The sequence below is a fragment of the Dasypus novemcinctus genome, chromosome 5 (genome assembly GCF_030445035.2).
Source record: "Dasypus novemcinctus isolate mDasNov1 chromosome 5, mDasNov1.1.hap2, whole genome shotgun sequence".
NCBI lineage: Eukaryota > Metazoa > Chordata > Mammalia > Cingulata > Dasypodidae > Dasypus > Dasypus novemcinctus.
In genome coordinates this window covers 18,594,825-18,614,906 of record NC_080677.1, presented here as the reverse complement: position 1 = coordinate 18,614,906, position 20,082 = coordinate 18,594,825, and the positions used below count along the sequence as shown (strand labels likewise).

The 20,082-nt window shown below is 38.4% G+C and overlaps 1 protein-coding gene across 2 annotated transcripts in view; it reads left to right on the top strand.

Annotated features, from left to right (window-relative positions):
- RALA (RAS like proto-oncogene A) overlaps positions 1 to 16,158 on the top strand; it is an 85,136-nt gene extending 68,978 nt beyond the window's left edge. For both annotated transcript variants that reach the window (XM_004462569.4, XM_004462570.3), the window contains 2 exons: positions 3,094 to 3,268; positions 13,740 to 16,158. In XM_004462569.4, the coding sequence (XP_004462626.1) occupies positions 3,094 to 3,268; positions 13,740 to 13,862 (298 nt within the window). In that variant the 3' untranslated portion in view covers positions 13,863 to 16,158. The remainder of the gene's footprint in view (positions 1 to 3,093; positions 3,269 to 13,739) is intronic.
- Positions 16,159 to 20,082: the final 3,924 nt, after the last annotated feature.

Genomic DNA, 20,082 nt, shown 5'->3' with positions numbered 1-20,082 from the left:
TTAAAAGAGAGATGTTTATGTGAAGCATTTAAAAGCATGCCTCTCACACCGAGAGCCTTCAGTGAAATGTTAGCATCAGTGGAGGTAGTACTGAAGATGGTCAGGAAACCTTGCCTCAGAAGCACAAAATAAGCTGTGTCTGCAAATAAATCATGCTTAACGCCTTACTCAGCATCTCAAACATCTCAAAGGACAGTTCTGTCTTTTGCAGAACTGTCATTCTAATAATCTCATTTTCTCATAGTCCAAAATACCTACATTTACGTAGTTTCAAAAAAATTTTTATGCTCTTTTTTTTATTTCTTCTTTTTTTTTAATAGAAGCTTTAGTTAACATAAATGTTACATAAAAAATATAGGGGATTCCCATATGTCCTACCCCCTCCGGCTCCCACACTTTCCCACATTAATATCTTTCATTATGTGGTACATTTGTTACAATTGATGAACACATGTTGAAGCATTGCTACTAACTGTGGACTATAGTTTATATTATAATTTACACTCTGTCCCACACAATTTTATAGGTTATGACAATTTTATTGCTACTAACCATGGACTATAGTTTACATTACAGTTTATACTCCCACACAATTTTATGGATTATGTATAATGGCCTGTATTGGTCATTGTAATGTCATGCAGAACGATTCCCAAAAAATGCCCCCATATTACACCTTTTCTCTCTCACTCCCCTCAGAACTTCTGGTATCCAGTGCCACCAGTTCTTCCATTGTTAGAATAGTAATAAGCCTATAAAAGAAAATGTCTACTTTAATCCATTGTTCATTCCTCAATCTTGAGGATTTGGGGATGGTGATGCCCAGTCTGTTTCTTATTGAGAGAGGGCTTAGATCCCATATGGATGGAACTATTTTGCTTACAGTTGCAGATACTCTCTGTTTCCTGAGATGGGTGTTGTCCATCATCATCTCCTTGTAGTTGTCCTGGGTGAGTCCAGTGAACTGGAAAGTACATGTTGCAACTCTGCTGAGATTTAGGGCTCAACCAGCACATGAACAGACCAAAGATTTAAGTCTCTGGGACATATATTTAAGTATAGTGTTAATTATAGGTTCAAATAAAAGAGGCAGAAGAGCCACATGTAGGGATACTATAAATGAGTCTAACTCTGTTACACTGGGGGGCATAAATCCTAAAGTAAGGCCCATTGACAGGATGCCGAATTCCTGAGCTTGTCTACCCTGCTTATAGCGTCAGGATGTTTCTAGTACCCTCAGGAGCCCCTTGGTTTGAGATATTGTTTACTGTGGCAGTCAGTGAGATCCTGCTGAGATATGCATAATCTTAACCTCTGGAATGATCTCCCAACTCACTTTGAAATCTCTTAGCCATAAAAGCTCATTTCTATTTAATATTTCCCTCTTTCGGTCAAGATCTTTTTCCAAATGCATTGCTAATCAGCACTTGGTAATAATTCTTCAGTGCCAGGGAGGCTTTCCCCACGAGTTATATCTCATGCCAGGGGGAAGGTAATGTGTTTATATGTTGTATTTGGCTTAGAGAGAGACCACATTTGAGCAACAAGGAGGCTTTCAGGAGGTAACTCAGGTAATATATAATAGGCTTAAGTTTCAATTTCATAAGAAAAGGTTCATAAGTACAGTCATCAATATCAAGGGTAGGGCGTTGGGTGGGAGGGATTTGCAGGATAGGGTATACCTGGGACATAGTTCTGGAACTAGGTAGGTGTTCATTTTGTCTGTGTGTTATCTCAGTGGGTGGAGACCTACCCAATAAACAAGAAAACTCCCATTCTAGAGAGTCCTGATATAATTCTCAATTAGAGGGACAAGAGTCCCTCCAGAATATAGGCAGTGCCTAATAGGAAAACAGACCAATATGTCAAACCTTCAGTATTATTGCAAGTAACTATGAATCTTATTCTTCAAAATCTCTTAACAATTTCAAAGGAGAGGCATCAGTAAGATAGCTAGATAGTAAACCTAAGTCTTAAAGACTTCTGGCCCATTGATCTCACAGGAAAGCATATTCTTCCGGTAGATTAGTAATCATCAGTAGAGCTAACATTATTGAATATGTATAATTTACCAGGCACAGTTCTAAGCACTTTATATTTAATCCTCATGACAACCCTCTCTAAGGGAGTTATTATTATCTCCATTTTGTAGATGAGGAAACTGAGGCAAGGAAATACTTTGCTCAAGGTCACGTGGCTAAGAAGGGTAGAGCCATAATACAGAACTTTAAAACTGTTGACATTTTCATAGTGTATAATTTATCTCTCAATGCAAAATCTGTACTTTGGAACTGAATTCCAGGTGTATCTGGCATGGGTGGTGCTTTAAGAACATTTAGTGGGTCCCTTGATATAATGTGATGAGAATGGCACCCTCCCTCTGTGGTCTTCCTCCCAAAAACACATAACCCCACTTTAATCATGAGAAAAACAGCAGACAATCCCTAAATGAGGGACATACCACAAATTACTTGATCAGCACTCCTCAAAACTGTCGAGGTCATCAAAAACAAGGCAAGTCTGATAAAATGCCACAGCCAAGAGCAGCCTAAAGACACATGACAACTAAATATAATGTATCCTGGATGGGATCCTGGGACAGAAAAAGGATATTCAATAAAAACTAAGAACATCTGAAATACGTTTGAGCTTTAGTTAATAATAATGTATCAGTATCGGTTCATTAATTGTGGTAAAATATAACAACTAATATAAGGTGTTAACAATAGGGGGAACTAGATATGACAGATACAATAATGCTCTATATTATTGTCACAACTTTTCTGTACATCTAAAATTTTCCAAAATAAAGTTTATTTTTAAAAAATCTTTCAGAGGGAATTTGCACTTAATTCTTTATTTTGTACATCATTGCCATGCTTATCTGTCCTTGATGTATTTTTCCTTCACTAGAGAAGTGATTGTGTAACTCAAATGATTGATAGTAGAATCAGGAAGAAGTACCAATTATTTTCTACCATGTAATAAATGAACTTAATGTTGTATAGAGTAAATATAATTATAAATCCTAATTGCTGATGGCTGTTTGTTGTTTAACATGTTAATATTTCTTTCTGATTTTCTCTTACCCAGGGAACAGATTTTAAGAGTAAAAGAAGATGAAAATGTTCCATTTCTGCTGGTTGGTAACAAATCAGATTTAGAAGATAAAAGGCAGGTTTCTGTAGAAGAGGCAAAAAACAGAGCCGATCAGTGGAATGTTAACTATGTGGAAACATCTGCTAAAACACGAGCTAATGTTGACAAGGTAAAATGTGGCCTCAGCTGCTGCATTGTGTTAAAAATAAGTTGATTTACTTTACCTTGGCTCCATTTTGACTAGTGATGCTATGAGACTTTTAAATAGAGAATTTTCTTTTTAATATGTGTTGATTTTTATTACTCTTAAATGTTCAAGTACAACATGGTAGGAATTTTTTACTTCCTCTTGTCCATAGGTTCCCAGGAGGCAGAAAAACATGAGGCACTACAACTAAGTATATTTTTAAATATTATTTCATTTTATTTTTAGCACTGACATGATTCCTAACTTTAATCCCTGCTCCCCCAACCCTTTTTTCATCCTTACGGGCTGGATAATTTAGAAGAAATTATATAAATCCTAAGATTGCAGAACTAAGGTTCCTCACCTCTGACCTGCCCTGCATCTAGCCCCATTTAGCTCTCAAAAGTGAAGATGTCTCCCAAGATAAAGGAACTCCCAGAAAAGAGGATTTTTAAATCTCAGGTACTATTACTACACTCCCCATCCTTAACCTTTGTTTTTCTCCCAGTGGGAGTGGAAACTCTGCCCTCCATCTCTGTGGCACTTACCTTCCCATTTTGTTCAGATTGGCCCTTCCTGGTGGAGAAGCACCCTTACCTTTGAGAACCTTCCTAGTGCATTTCTTTCTGTCCCAGGGGACCATCTTTAGTATTGAGGCTGACACCCCAGAAACTTAGTGGCTAAAACAACCTTGTATTATGCTCCTTTTATTATGCTTAAGAATTCCTATTTTAGCTTTTGTAGCTTTGTCCTGGATTTTTCAGGGTTCTCTGTATAGAGGATCATGTTATTTGCAAAAAAGGAAAAAGTTTTACTTCTTCCTTAACAATTTGCATGCCTTTTATTTCATTTTCTAGCCTAATTGCTCTGTGTAGAATTTGCAATACGGTGTCGAATAATGGATTACAGTGAGCATCCTTCTCTTTTTCGTGCTCTTAGGGGGAAAGCTTTGTCTTTCACCATTGAGAATGATGTTAGCTGTGGGTTTTTTATATATGCCACTTATCATTTGAGGATGTTTCCTTCTATTCCTAGTATCTGTGTATTTTTATCTAAAAGCATTGCTGGGTTTTATCAGATGTCTTTTCTGCTTCAATTGAGATAACCATGTGGTTTCTTTCCTCTTTTCTATTGATGTTCTGTATTACATTAATTTATTTTCTTTTGTTCACCCACCCTTGCATACTTGGGAAAATCCCATTTGATCATGGTGTATAATTCTTTTAATGAGTTGTTGCATTCAATTTCCTAGTATTTTGTTGAGGATTTTTGCATCTATATTTATATGGGATATATTGGTCTGTAGTTTTCTTGTGATATCTTTATCTGGCTAAGGTAGTTGACCTCATGGAATGAGTAAGGAAGTGTTCCCACCTCTTCAATTTTTTGAAAGATTTTGAACAGAATTGGTGTTACTTCATCTTGAAGTGTGTTATAAGATTCACCAGTATAGCCACCTGATCCTGGGCTTTTCTTTCCTGAGTTTTTTTGATTACTTGTTTTTGGTCTGTTGAGAGCTTCTGTTTCTTCTCTTTTTTTAGAAAAGGGGTTTATTCCAAAAGACCAAACCAATGTCATCATCAGACTCCTCAGATTTTTCCTTCTTTCCTACCACTCTGTTCTCAGCAGTGGTGGAGGGGGCTGGACCTCCTGCTGGTGCAGCACCTGCTGCTGGAGCAGGTCCACCAGCCCCTACACTGCAGATGTGGCTCTTGATATTGGCATTGGCCAGAGTCTTTCAAACCAGGCAGGCCAGAAAGATCAGCATTTACATCAGCTGCTTTACTGAGGGCATTGATCTTATCCTCTGAGACAGTTTGAAGGATTAGGGCCAGGTGGATGCAGGCAAGTTCAGAGAAGGAGGCCACGGTGCAGGCAAGTGCAGGTGGCTCCTGGGTGTGATGCTGGTCACCAGATCAAGTGAGCCTCACACCAGCATAACCTTGGCTTCACTGGAAGAACCAAGCACCTTAGCAGCTGAGGAAAGGTGTCTGTTTCTTCTTCAGTCAGGGTAGTAGTTTTAGTGTTTCTAGGAATGTGTCCTTTCATCTAGGTTATCCAATTTGTTGGTATACAGTTATTTTCATAATATTCTCTTATAATCCTTTTTTTTTTTTCCCAATCTCTGGGGGGTTGGTAGTAATAACCCTCTTTCATTTCTGATTTTAGATATTTGTGCCTTCTGTCATTTTTTCTTTGGGAGGATAGCTAAAGGTTTGTCAATTTTATGGATCTTTTCACAGAATCAACTTTTTGTTTCATTGACTCTGTTTTTTTTTAATTCTCTTTCTTTTTTCTTTAATCTTTGTTATTCCTTCCTTCTGTTCATTATGGGCTTAGTTTGCTTTTCTTTTTCAGATCCTCCAATTGTAAGGTTAAGTCTCTGATTTGAGACCTTTCCATTTTTAAGAAAAATTTTAGAGCTGCTATATTTGCTACATACATAAGTTTTGGTGTCTTGTGTTTTTTTGTTTTCATTCGCCTTAAAATACTTTTCTAATTTCTCTAGTGATTTTTTTTCTTTGCCCAATGGTTGTATTGTTTAATTTCCACAGTTTTAATTTAATTTATTTAGACTTCTTTTGTGACCTATAATATGGTCCATCCTGGAGAATGAACCTTGTGCTTTAGAGAAGAATGTACATTCTCCTTTGGGTGAAGTGTTCTATATATGTTTGTTAGGTCTAATCATTTTCTAGCATCATTCAAGATAGATCTGTCTTGACGTTCTATCCATTATTGAAAGTGGTATACTGAAGTCTCCTACTATTAATGTAGAATCATCTATTTCTTTCTTTAAAACCATCAATATTTGCTTCATATTTATGGGGGCTCTACTTTTAGGTGCATATATATTTATAATTATATCTTGTTGAATTTACTTCTTTATCAACATATAATCCCCTTCTTTGTCCCTTTTAACAGTTTTTTATTAAAATTATTTTATCTGATATTAGCACAGTTATCCCTTCCACATCATGGGAATAGGGGCATGGCATCCCCGCAATCTAGGAAATCCCCACAAAAATTTTTGGCCCTCCCTTCCCACCAGAGAAGAAGTCTGAATTTTTTTCTTTTTCTTTTATGGATGTAAAATTTGTAAAGTTTGGGTACATTTATCATTTTAAAAGATAAAATATGTCACTTTTATACAACACTATACATGTATTTTATGTATTTCTGAGTTTCTAAACTTATTCTGTTTCATCTGCTCATCTTCACATGTTTCTGTGGCTTTTCTGACACTTCCCATTTAATTTCTTATGCCAACCTGCAATATATTGAAACCGTGATGGGGAAAGTCATGATCTGGAAGGGTTAACTGTATACCACCCCAGCTCTCTTTTGGTTACTATTTGCATGGAGTATTTTTTCCATCTTTTTAGTCTGCTGGGCTGCTGAAATGCAATATACCAGAAATAGGTTGGCTTTTACCATGGGGATTTATTCGCTTACAAGCTTACAGTTCTGAGGCTGAAAAATGTCCAAACAGGGCATCATCAGGCAGTGCTTTCTCCCCGAAGACTGGCTACTGGCACACCTGGACTCATCTATCAAATATTAAGGCATATAGCAGCATCTGCTGCTCTTTCAGGTGTTGTTGCTTTCACCTTCTGGCTTCCCTGGCTCTGTCTGTCTGTCCATATTCATCCCATTTGTAAAGGATTCTGGTAAGAAGGTTAAGATCCACCATGGATCACACCCCAACTGAAGCAACCTAATCAAAAGACTCTAATTGCAATAGGTTTACCCACAGGAACAGATCAGCTCTAAGAACATAATTTTCTGGGATCCATACAGCTTCAAACTATCACAACAACACCTTTTCACTTTCTTTTTTTTTTTTTTTTCTTTTTTTTTTAAGATTTATTTATTTATTTATTTCTCCCCCTCCCCCCCACCCCCCTGCCCTGGTTGTCTGTTCTCTGTATCTATTTGCTGCGTTGTCTTCTTTGTCCACTTCTGTTGTTGTCAGCAGCACGGGAATCTCTTTCTTTTTGTTGCGTCATCTTGTTGTGTCAGCTCTCTGTGTGTGCGGCACCATTCCTGCACAGGCTGCACTTTCTTCTGCGCTGGGCGGCTCTCCTTACAGGGTGCACTCCTTGCACATGGGGCTCCCCTACGTGGGGACATCCCTGAGTGGCAGGGCACTCCTTGCACGCATCAGCACTGCACATGGGCCAGCTGCACACGGTCAAGGAGGCCCCGGGTTTGAATCGCGGACCTCCCATGTGGTAGACAGACGCCCTAACCACTGGGCCAAGTCTGCCGCCCCTTTTCACTTTCAACCTACTTGTGTCTGAACTTAAGGTGAATCTCTTATAAACAGAATATTGTTCAGTCACATATTTTCATCCATTCTGCCAATCTCTGCCTTTAGACTGGAGAATGTAATCCATTTTTACTTAAGGTAACTGCTGATAAAGCAGGACTTTCTTCTGCCGTTTTGCTATTTTTGTCTTTGTAATTCATATGTTTTTTGTCCCACAGTTCTTACGTTAATGCCTACTTACATTTCAGTAGGCATTAACTCAAATGAAGTTTTTGTAGTATACTATTTTGAGTTCCTTCTCATTTTCTTCTGAATATGTTTTTTAGATGTTTTCCTTGTGATTACCACAAGGCTTAAATTTAACATCCCAATCATGTTTGCTTTGATACCAACTTAAATGGCATAAACAAACATAGTTCTTATACCCCCATTTTCCCCCCATCTTTTTGTTGTACTTGTTGTCATTTATATCTTTATATATTGTATGTCCAAAGCCATATATTTACCATTACTCTTTATGCTTTTGCATTTTTGTATCTGTAAGAAGTAAAAGGTGGAGTTACATTTTTTTAAAAACACAGTACTGTAGTACTGGTATTTATAATTACCCATACAGTTACCTTTACTGGAAACCTTTATTTCTTCATTCCACTTCAATCCACTATCTTATTGTCCTTTCTTTGAAGAACTCCTTAAGCATCGCTTGTAATGTCAGATGGTGACAAACTCGTACAGCTTTTTTTTATCTGGGAATGTCTTAATCTCTCCCTCATTTTTGAAAGTCGGTCTTGCTGGATATAAAATTCTTAGTTGATCATTGTTTTTGTTCAGCCCTTTATATGTTTCATCCCACTGCCTTCTTGACTCCATGGCTTCTGATGAGATCAGCACTTAACCCTTATTGGAACTCCCTTGAACATAACTTGTTGTTTTCCTCTTGTAGCAGCTTTCAGAACTCTCTCTTTGTCCTTGGCATTTGATAATTTGACTACTAGTGTCTGGGATGATTCTCTTCCAGTTTATCGTGTTTGGGGTTTGTTGGATTTCTTGAATGTGCATATTCATGTCTTTAATGAAATTAGGGAAATTTTCTGCCATTATTTCTTTAATATTCCTTCTGTCTCAGAATTCCCATATTGTGTATATTGGTATGTTTGATAGTATCCCACAAGTCTCTTAGGCTCTGTTTACTTTTTTCTTTCTCTTCCTCAGCCTGAATCATTTTTTTAAAATTTATTTATTTATCCCCCCCCCCAGTTGTCTGTTCTCTGTGTACATTCGCTGCGTGTTCTTCTGTGACCACTTCTATCCTTATCAGCAGCACCGGGAATCTGTGTTTCTTTTTGTTGCATCATCTTGTGTCAGCTCTCCATGTGTGCAGCGCCATTCCTGGGCAGGCTGCACTTTCTTTCACATTGGGCGGCTCTCCTTATGGGGCACACTCCTTGTGCATGGGGCTCCCCTACATGGGGGACACCCCTGCATGGCAGGGCACTCCTCACAGACATCAGCACTGCACATGGGCCAGCTCCACACGGGTCAAGGAGGCCCAGGGTTTGAACCGCATACCTCCCATGTGGTAGACCGACGCTCTATCCATTGGGCCAAGTCCACTTCTCCTGAATCATTTTAGTGTCTTATCTTCAAACTCACTGACTCTTTATTTTGCCAGTTCGAATCTGCTGTTAAAATCCTTTAGCTAATTTTTATTTCAGTTGTTATAGTCCTCTACTATTTCTTCTTGGTTCCTTTTTAAAATTTCTTTTTGTTGAGATTCTAGTATTGTTTATTTATCGTTTTACTGATAGGTTTTAGTTCTTTCTCCGTGTTTTCCTTTGGACATTTTGAAAATCATTTTTAAAGTCATCTGAAATGTCCAAAGTTGGGTATTCTTCTTTGATGGTTTCTGAATTTTTATCTTGCCCCTTTGGATGGGCCATCATCCCTGTTTCTTTGTTTTGTAGTCTTTTTTTTTTTCCTACTTTTTTTTTTTTTGCACACTATACATTTTAATATTTTAATGTATTATCTCTGGCTTTAGGCCCTGTGGTGTTTATTCTTTATGTTTGTGTCCAGCTAGTGATATGATATCACAGAGATTTCCTGAGTGCCAGGAGGAATAAAAAAGAAACAAACCACACAGTCTTTGCAAATTGGCTATTTGCCTGGTGCTCTCCTTCAGAATCTAGCCTTCCTACCAAGAAGATCAGCCTGAGGCACAAGTGTGGTGTCTAAGCCTGTCTTTTGCTGAACTTGTGCTCTTGGCCTTAGGGATTCCCTGGTGTACAGGGATTCAAATGCCTCCTTATGAAACAGTTCTCCTCCTGGTGCTTTATGGTAGGCTTAAAGCCCGTAATCCTTTGCACCAGGCCGCTTTGATTTGTTTCTTACACTGCTTTAGCTGTCAACAAGCTGCTTCTGCCTGCAAGGCAAGTTCTGGGAGGGTGAGCCAGAGAGGAGTGTCCTGGTTGTCCTTCGCTGCCATCCCGTAGATTGGCACCAACATGCAGGCACCCCAGTATGCACATAGGGGCTAATCTCCCTCTGGGACATTCTTTTTAAAAGCTACAAAGTGTTTCATAGTTAAGCTTTTCCATAATTCTAGTATTTTCCTATGGGTCATAGGTTGTTTACAGATTTTTTCTATTACGAACAATACTGCAGTGACCCTTCTGTACGTGCACCAGTGCAAAAGTAAAACACGGGGGCGCATTTTAAATTTTAACAATGACATGTCCATCACCAGAATGACTGTCTTTACATTCTCTCCAGCAGTGCTTGAGGAAACTCCTTCCCCACAGCCTTGCCAGTACTGGTTAAATCAGCCTTTAAAAATCACCCAGGTGATAGGTGAATCATTGTTTTAATTTGTGTTTCCCTGATTAGTTATATGGCTGAGCATCTTGTCATTGATTCTTTGGCCATTTGTATGTTTTCTGTGACTTCTGTGAAATTGCTTTCATCTGCACATTTATCTCTTGGGTATATGTTTTTTATTAATAAGCCCCTTTATATTAGCTCTTTATCTGTTAAATCTGTTGTCAGTATTATCTCTTTGTCTGTACGATGTCTTTCAACTTTGCTTATTTTGTCTTTTGCCTTGGAAAAATCTTAAAAGATTATGTTGTCAAAGTTGTTAGTGTGTTTTTTTGTGACTTCTGGGTCTTGTGACTTGCTTATTGCTTAGAAAAGCTTGCTTCAAAATGCTTAGAGGGAATCAGATGTGGCTCAAGTGATGAGATCTCTGCCTACCATATGGGAGGACCTGGGTTTGATGCCTGGGGCCTCCGGGTGGGAAAGAAGAAGAGAAAGCGTGCCTGCTTGGTGAGCCAGTGCCCACGTGGCGAGCCAAGTGCCCATGCAGCGAGCCACTGCCTGCGCGGTGAGCCGAGTGCCCATGTGGGTGCCCGCGTGGTGAGCCGAGTGCCTGTGCGGCGAGCTGAGTGCCTACATGGTGAGCCTGTGCCCGTGCAAGTGTGTCACACAGCAAGATGGTGATGCAACAAAAAGACGAAGGGGAGGGTCAAGGTGACGCGCAGCAGAGACCATGAACTGAGGTGGTGCAATTGACAGGGAACCCCTTTCCACATCAGAGGTCCTCAGGATCGAATTCCAGTAAACCCTAGAGGAGATAGAAGAGAAGACAAAAAAGAGAAATAGATAAAGAAGATCACACACAGCGAATGTACACAGCAAAAACAGCAGGGTGGGGGGACGGGATTAAAAGGGAGAAGGGAAAAAAAAATGCTTAGAAAAAAATTGTCCCTATAATATTTATACTTTCTTTTTATGTCGGCTTTTATAGTCAATACTTGATCCATTTAAAAATTTAATACTGTCTATGATGTGTACTAAGGTTTGCCTAGTAAATAGTAAGTTCATCAAAACCAGTTCTTGAGTCCTATCCCTTGTTAACCATTTACTTCCATTTGGCAGTTGAAACAGGGCTTCCATTAGCTTTTTGTCATTAAATTAGCTAATGCAGTTTCTAAAAGTTGCCCTCTGCTTTTGCAAGTTAAAATGACCTTCATGATTTTTAATATAGATTAATTTTAAGTTTATCGCAGATACTCATCTAAAATTAGAAATTAAACCTTCTTAAAACATGCACTTCATACTGATGTATCTGTACCAAAAAGCAGTACTTGTCATACTGTAATAATTACAATTAGTTAATTTGGAGACTTCCTGCCCCAACTAGTCAGAAGTGTGTTTGAAGCAGAGGTGTTCGGAAATCCCCAGGCCCCAGAGACGTGAAAGTGCAGCAAGTAGGAGCAAGAACTCATAGGTTTCATGTAATCATTGTGTTAAATTGTCTTCCTGCCTGCCTCCCTCCCTTCCTCCCTTCCTTCCTCCTTCCATTTTTTTTGCTTCTTTAACCATTGGAACCCTGTTGTGTCGATTTAGTCAACCCTGTGTCCATTTGATTTTAACCCAGTTAGTCTTTGATAGCTTCCTTGCTTTCTGATTTAAATAACATTCTTTCTGATTGGAATGTTATGTAGAGATCAGAAGCTGGGCGCTGATTTGCAGATTGCTATTGAGTTGCCATTGAGGTATGGCCTTTTCAGTAACTTAGAGCTAAGAAATATGTGTTATTAAAAGGAAAAAAAAAAGCCATGCAGTCATACTGTTATTTCTAATTCATATTTAACTTTACCTGATTTTCACCTCTTTGATTTTTGTACTTTATCTTTTCTTTTACACTAAGATTTGGTTCCCAAACTACTTTAACATAAATGCTGATTTGCATTATCCTGTAAATATATAAAGTGGTTACAAAAGAACAATACCAAAATTACTAGTAACAACTAAATTACTATCTACACTTTAAAATTCCTTTGTCTTTTTCTATTTGCTGTTTTAATTGTTTGTTTTTAGGGTTGTCTGGTTTTTCTTTTCATCCTTAGCATATGTTCTAAGGTGAATTCCATGTGCTGTGTTTTGAAATATGCTTGAAATAATTCTTTTACTCTGTGACTTTGTCACCAACTTGACATACAGTTAGCCTCATTTGTTTTATTTCAGCTTTTAATTTGGGAAGATTTTTTGTTTTTAATTTCATTTTTGAATATGTGAAACATTTATGCTTCCCAGTCCCAATCTAACAGTATTTTCAGAGACACCTCACTGTTCCCTTCTTCCTGAAAATAAAAATGTTTTTGGTTTATCTTTTGAATATTCCTTTTTGAAAATGTAAGCAAATACATATGTCTCCCTATTCTACACACACACAGGCAGCCCTCCATGTATACTATTCTGCACCTGGTTTTTTTCAGTTAAAATTTACATTAGAGTGTAGCCTGTTAGAAAAAGGTACATCAGTCATTACATATTTGTTTACTTACAACATTCATAATCTCTTACATTTCTTGGTTTTTCTTATTCTTAGGGTTTTTTTAAAAAAATTCAGAATATAAAAGTATAAATCATAAACGTTATACATTTATCATGCACACACTCATAACTGTTTGTGTACAGTGTGAGTGTGTCTCCAGGTCCTTTTCTATGTATATTCAAACATTTGTTACTGAAATTTAATTTTTTAATTTTCTACTAGTATTTTTTAAATTACTATGCTAGTGTCTCTCATCTTTTGCCATTTCTAGATAGCAAACAGAAAAATGATAAATTCTCAGCAAAGAAAGCTGTACAGCAAAGAAACCTGTTTTCCAGTGTCTGGTATCAAAAGATAGAGAGAGCACCCGTTTTCCTGAGCTCCATTTCTAAAATTAGAGCTGAGTACTAAACTTAAGTAATAGTTACTAAAAGTAAGTTTTAGTAAACATAAATTAATTGCTATTAACTATGAATTAATAAAATATATTTAGTAGCTGTAAGTTACTCAATTGTAAATTTTCATTGTTTTTTCTCTGGTGCCCTCATTGCTTTATAGTGTTTTTTAGTTTTTGTCTTGAAAATTGGGATGAAAAAGTCAGGTTGTATTTGAAATTTTAACAAATTTTATAATCAAGATAATTTCCTTATTTTCCCCCTTTCTCAGGATACCTAGAGAAGCAAACATTAGTTTGTGCTTTCCTCCCCTTCCAGTGCTCCCCAAACAAGAGCTCTTACATAGTCATCCTTGTATGACCCCAAGTTTTACTGTTGTGATTTAGAGTAATGCTAAGTTCATATCATTTTTATCTGCTTTACTTAACTCTATTTTCTTCTGTTTAGGTCTTTTTTGATTTAATGAGGGAAATTCGAGCCAGAAAGATGGAAGACAGCAAGGAAAAGAATGGAAAAAAGAAGAGGAAAAGTTTAGCCAAGAGAATCAGAGAAAGATGCTGCATTTTATAATCAAAACCCAAACTCCTTTCTTATCTTGACCATACTAATAAATATAATTTATAAGCATTGCCATTGAAGGCCCAATTGACTGAAATTACTTTAACATTTTGGAAATTATGTATCACTAAAAGCATGAATTGGAACTTCACTGAAAGTCAAATTTACTTAAAAAAGAAATTAATGTGGCTTCACCAAGGAAGCAAAAGTTCAGCTTCTTTCATAATTGCCTACATTTATCACGTCCTGAATGTAGTGTGTGAGCTTGTGTTTCAAGGGCAGTCTTTCCTGAACTGTTAAATAAAGAAGTGAGGTGGGGTGGGAAATGGGAGGAAAGGCTACTTCCTCTGCTTTATTATAAAACTTAAATTTTTTATCATTTTAAAATGTCATGGTCTTATACTGCCTTGAAAAAATGACAATTGTGAACATGAAAGTTAAACTGTACCACTTTTTTTAACCGTTGTTATGCAAAATATAGAAGAAAAAGTGATTGGCATGGTTGTTGCATATAGTTAAATTGAGAGTGATTCATCTGTGAACCTGCATAAATTACCTGGTGATTAACTTAGAAAAGTGGTGTAAACTTGTACATGGAAATTTTTGAATATGCCTTAATTTAAAAACAGAAAAGTAGCTGGGTACATCATTCTGGGTGTGTTCTCCCTGGCTCCATGGGCCAATTACCCATGTATCCTGATTAGAGAATATATGCCTAGTGTGGAGTACAGCTTTTGTATAGAAGATTCTTGAGAAATACCTGTCTGCTAAGAGTCTGTCCAAATTTAAAATGTGTGCCATACTCTGGTTCTTGAAAATAAGGTTCCAGAGCTCCTTGATTGCTTGTAATAAACTGTACAGTAGTTTAAAGGGAAGGGCCAGCATGCACTTGTAAGATCATTTGAGACTGTACACGTTCAGCACCAGTCAAGTTTCAGTGAACCCTCTTTTTCTTTAAGCTGCTGGTCCCTGGAAAACCCCTTCCACAGGTGGTAAGCATTTTTAAGTGTTAAGCTTTTAATCTCCTTGAAGCAGGGCACAGGAAAAATGTCAGTAATACTCCTGCATTTTGCACTAGAACACTTGGGGAAGATATCCATGCTTGCTACCCGTTGATTTCTAAATTTGTTCTCATCCGGTAGCAGTTTAGCTATATGGGAATGTTTAGAAGTATTTGCAGTCTGTGTTCAAAATGAAGAACACTAGCTACATTTTCCTAGAGTTAATACCTAGGAGTCAAACCATGTATAATGCAGAAAACATGTTTGGCATACTAGACCAAACCTGAGGCCTGTGTGCTCTGTCACCATTGTGTGGTGTTCCCACTGGAGAATTCTAGCATGCTATTTGTTAACATAATTTCATTTGGAAATATACCACTGTCAGATTTGTTCCCCCTCTCTGGATTGGCGCTAGGACAGTTGATTCAACAAGACTGTTTTGTTTTGTTTTTCTTGTTTAGTCCTAATTTCAACAGATCAAAGATGTGTTCAGGCATTCCAGGTAACAGGTGTATATGTAAAGTTAACAAAAATAGGCATTTTAGGAACTCAACTCTTTAGATATATCTGGCTTGTCGTGTTAAATATCTGTCTTTCTTGGTTTTGAGATGTACATCTTTCATTTCATATTTTTCACTGGCTATGCCATGTGCAGAATTAAAGTCAGCAGTGTAATGCTGGCCTGGTCGGCCCGTCCATTCAGTCTGTACTCACTGCAGTCTCATTTAACCAGGGGGCCTAACCACTGACATTGTGACTTTGCGCTAAGACCTTTCCTCTCCTGGGTACTGAGGTGCTATGAAGCCAATTGACAAAGATGCATCATATGTCTTAGGCTGATGCCACTACCCGATTCGTTTATTTGCAATTTGAGCCATTTAAAGACCAATAAACTTCTTTTTTTAAAAAACGTTTCTGGTGTTACTTGATGTTTATAATATAAAGTTCAGATTTACCTGAGCATCTTTACTGGAGATTTGAAAACAACCAAAATTTTTTTGAGCTATTAGTTTGTGGGTTTTCTTTTGTGTAATCTCAAATTCCCCTAAGGAACAGTATCACCATTGCTTGAGCTAAAATTAAAGCTCAGAAATGTAAGATTCTTGTGTGCACAGTTACATAAATGGTCTTCCCTTATGCTGTGGTGAAAGTAACCAATGTGCACATTACTTTTAAAATACCACTGAACTCTAGGTAACAACTTTATATTTGATTTCTCATCAAAAAATGACCCCAAGATGATTTTTTGTAACAAGTCAATTTTATTGATACATATTAATAAAGGATACAGTCCATCCAGAGTACAATCATTGGTCTTTGGCATAATTGCATAGGTGTGTGTTAATCACTTAAATCATTAGAGCATTTTCATTATTTCAGTAATGATAATAAAAAACAGACCAAAAAAAATCTACCTCTCGATCTTTCTGTGCTACCCCTACTGTATATAGCTGCTATTTCTGTTATTTTTGCTTGCTTATGTATTATTTAAAAGCAGTTTTATTGAGATATATTCATATACCACACAATCTATCAAAAGTGCATAATCGGTGGCTTTTATATAATCACAGTATTGTGCATTCATCACCACAAAAAATTTTAGAATATCATTACTCCAAAAAGAAAAACTGCACCCCTTAGCAGTCAGCTCTCAACCCTCTATCTTTCCCCAGCCCTGCATAACCACTAATCTAATTCCATCTTTATAAATTGATTTGTATTTACATTTTATGTAAATGGAATCATACAATATGTAGTACTTTGGTTTCTTAGCATAATATTTTTCTTATTTTTGCCTGATATTAATATCTTGTAACATTAACATATATTTAGTTTCAAAGAAAAAATAGTCATTCTGCAGTCAAAATGACCCCAAGATGATTTAATTTCCAAACTGTAGTCAGAGTTAACACTTTGAGATAACTACCCTGATACCGTGTCACCAAGCCTTGGACCATTCTTTCACATTTGATGTTTGGTGGGTGGTAGAAGCCTATTAACCATCAAAGACCCATGAGCTGGAAGCAATTGGACCAATTTTGAGGAAAACTTTTCAAAATCCAGTTTATTTTAATTTCTCACCTAACATCAGCAGAGCCAGTAGGAGCACATTCAAGGTAGAATCGGCACCATTTTAACACTGCTGTGGGGATCTGTTCTTACACCACTATGGCATATCATGCTAAATATGCACGAGACAATTAGCCGCTGTACAAAGGTTAGATCAAATCATAGTCCCAGACGGAATCAGCATGTGAACATTTTGTGACAAGGAATTTTTTTTTAAAGATTTATTTCTCTCCCCTTCCTCCTCCCCCCTCCCCAGTTCTCTGTTCTCTGTGTCTGTTTGCTGTGTGTTCTTTTTTGTCCACTTCTGTTGTCAGCGGCACGGGAATCTGTTTCTTTTTGTTGTGCCATCTTGCAGCTCTCCGTGTGTGTGGCACCATTCCTGGGCAGGCTGCACTTCTTTCGCGCTGGGCGGCTCTCCTTATGGGGCACACTCCTTGCACGTGGGGCTCCCCTATGCGGGGGACACCACTGTGTGGCAGGGCACTCCTTGCGCGCATCAGCATTGCGCATGGGCCAGCTCCACACGGGTCAAGGAGGCCCGGGGTTTGAACTGCAGACTTCTCATGTGGTAGGCGGACGCCCTATCCATTGGGCCAAGTCCGCTTCCCAAGGAATTCCCGAAGAATTAAAACTGAAAACATGGCCTTAGTAATAATATGAGTTAATGACCAAAACATTTACTAAAAGCTCTTGTAGCGGTTTCATAGTGATTCCTTTTTATTTGATCCAGTGTTAGAAGTCTCCTTTAGCAAATTGCTTTGGAAGTCAAGAGTGGCAGGGAAACAAAGGTCTTCATTCATACCTTTTATTTTTCAGTAGATTTTTATGGACTTCCTACTGTGGGAGCACTGTTGGGAATATACAGGGGAATGGGAATGTACCGGTGAACAACAAAACTACTCCACGAATAGAGAGGAAATGAGGTTTTTAAAAAGATTAGAGATTCAGTCTAGGTCTCCCTTATGTTGGCCTAGGCTCCCAATTTTTTAGGACGGCCAACCCATATAATAACAACAAACAGTGCAGCCTATGTATTTATGTATATTTAAATGTACTACTTTAACTCTATGAGGTAGCGGCTTTCATTAGTCCCCATTTTGCAGATGGAGAAACTGGGGCACAGACAAGTCGAAGAACTTGCCCAAGGCCCCAAAGCTAATAATGATTAACTGGGATTGGATTTCCGTCACTTCACAGTGGAAGAGAAGCAGAATGGAGCTCAGACTTTGCTTAACTTAAGATTTTCCCCACTGCTGCAGCTATTTATTCAATGATGATCTTTAGAAGGCTTGCAGATGTTGCTGTGCTAACGGAAAAGAGGCCTCCTGTGCTTACAGCTGGTTGCTAAGGGAGAGATCAAATACTGAGAGGAAAAAACTAGTGCAGAGCTTAACTGTGGATCAGGCTTTACAGTGCTTTTTCCATAACATCAGTGATGAGGCAGCATTCCTCTCACAGCTTAGAACCTTTCATCTCGCAGTGGTTGTTTTGTTTTGTTTTTTGTTTTTCCCTACATAATAATTTCCCAATCCTTTGCTTCAGCAGCCCTGCCTGCAGCTGTTGTCCACAACTGTCTGTAGGTGCATAGCAACTGGGTGGGGGGAGATTTGACCATCTGTATCCTCACTCTTTACGGAAACACCATTTCTGGGCATGGGGAGGAAGCTGAGGAGCATTCAACATCTGTTCAGAAAGACACTTGTGGGACCTGAGAGAACTTGATGGCTAATCTGATAGAGCAATGAGATTGTTTTTATCAAAAGCCCCAAGGAAAGCAGCTGAAGTGCCAGTGCTTGTAAGCTTGTCGCTGTTTAAAAAAAAAAAATACTCTTAAGGGCAGTGTTTGAAACAGCCAAAAATATAAGAGTCACATCTTACTGAATTGGAAGGGAAAGGAGAAGATCTGAGAGCTGACTTCTCCTGGGTCTTCTGCTGGAAGGTTACTGGTCCATGGAGGGTATACAAAGGAATTTCCCCTGGAAATTGCATCATCACATACCAACCCTTTTGTTTATGGGCCTTTCTAAAAGATGCCAGTTTGGTGGAAAGCCATTTAGATGGTTTCCTTAGAATTCTAGAAATTGGCCTCAGAAGCCATCCCTCAGGTGACAAATGAAAATTTTGAAGATCGGTGAAGAGAAACAACTTGCACAAGATCACACAAGTAATATTAGAACCAGAAATTGAAAGCAGGCCGTCTTTCTTTTAATTCCAGCTCTTCCCATTTACCTTTTCAACATTCTAGGTAGAGGCTGAGGGTGCATTAAATGGAGACTGAGGGCTCCCCAAGCCCAAAGAAGTAAAATGCAAATTCTGCCTCCATCTCTTCTCACTGACTTTGAAGGATGAGAATTTCAGGTGCTTTATTGCAAAATGGGGCACTTTGCTGCCTAACTCCTAGGGTTATCATGAAGATTATACAAAGAATAAGCTGTTGTTATTATAGAGCATATTTTTTTAAATGCAGAGGAAAATTGAGGTCTGGCCCCATGCGAGGAGTGAGCCAACAGCAAAGTTAGAGGGAACGCAGACTACACAAGACCGTCCTCACTTCTGATACCAATTGCAAGTTTGGGGAGTTCCCAAAACCACTCTCAGTTTCAAAAATTTGCTAGAAGGATTCTCACAACTCACTGAAAGCTGCTATGGTTATGGTTTATTACAGCTAAAAGATACAGGTTAAGATCAGCCAAAGGGGAGCTGAGATGGCTCAAGCAATTGTGCAGCTCGCTCCCACATGGATAGGTCCCAAGTTCGGTTCCCAGTGCCTCGCAAAGGGAAGACAGACAGACACAGAGAGCACACAGTGAATGGACACAGACAGCAGAGAGAGAATGCAAACAACGAGGTGGGGAGATAAAATAAATCTTTAGAAAAAAAAAAGATCAGTCAAGGGAAGAAGCATGTAGGGCAGAGTCCAGGAAAGAGCCAACTACAGAGCTTCCATTGTCCTCTCCCGGTGAAGTCCCATGAAGTTACATTCCGAGCATTCCCATATGACAGCAGGCGTGGAGTGCTGCTAACCAGGAAGCTCTCCCACACTTTAGCATGCAGTCTTTGCTGGGGCTCCGTCATGTAGACACGGTGACTGCCCATGTAGTGGGTCTCAGTTGCCAGGCCTTCCAGAGGCCAACTAATACTGTGTGACACAAAATCCGACC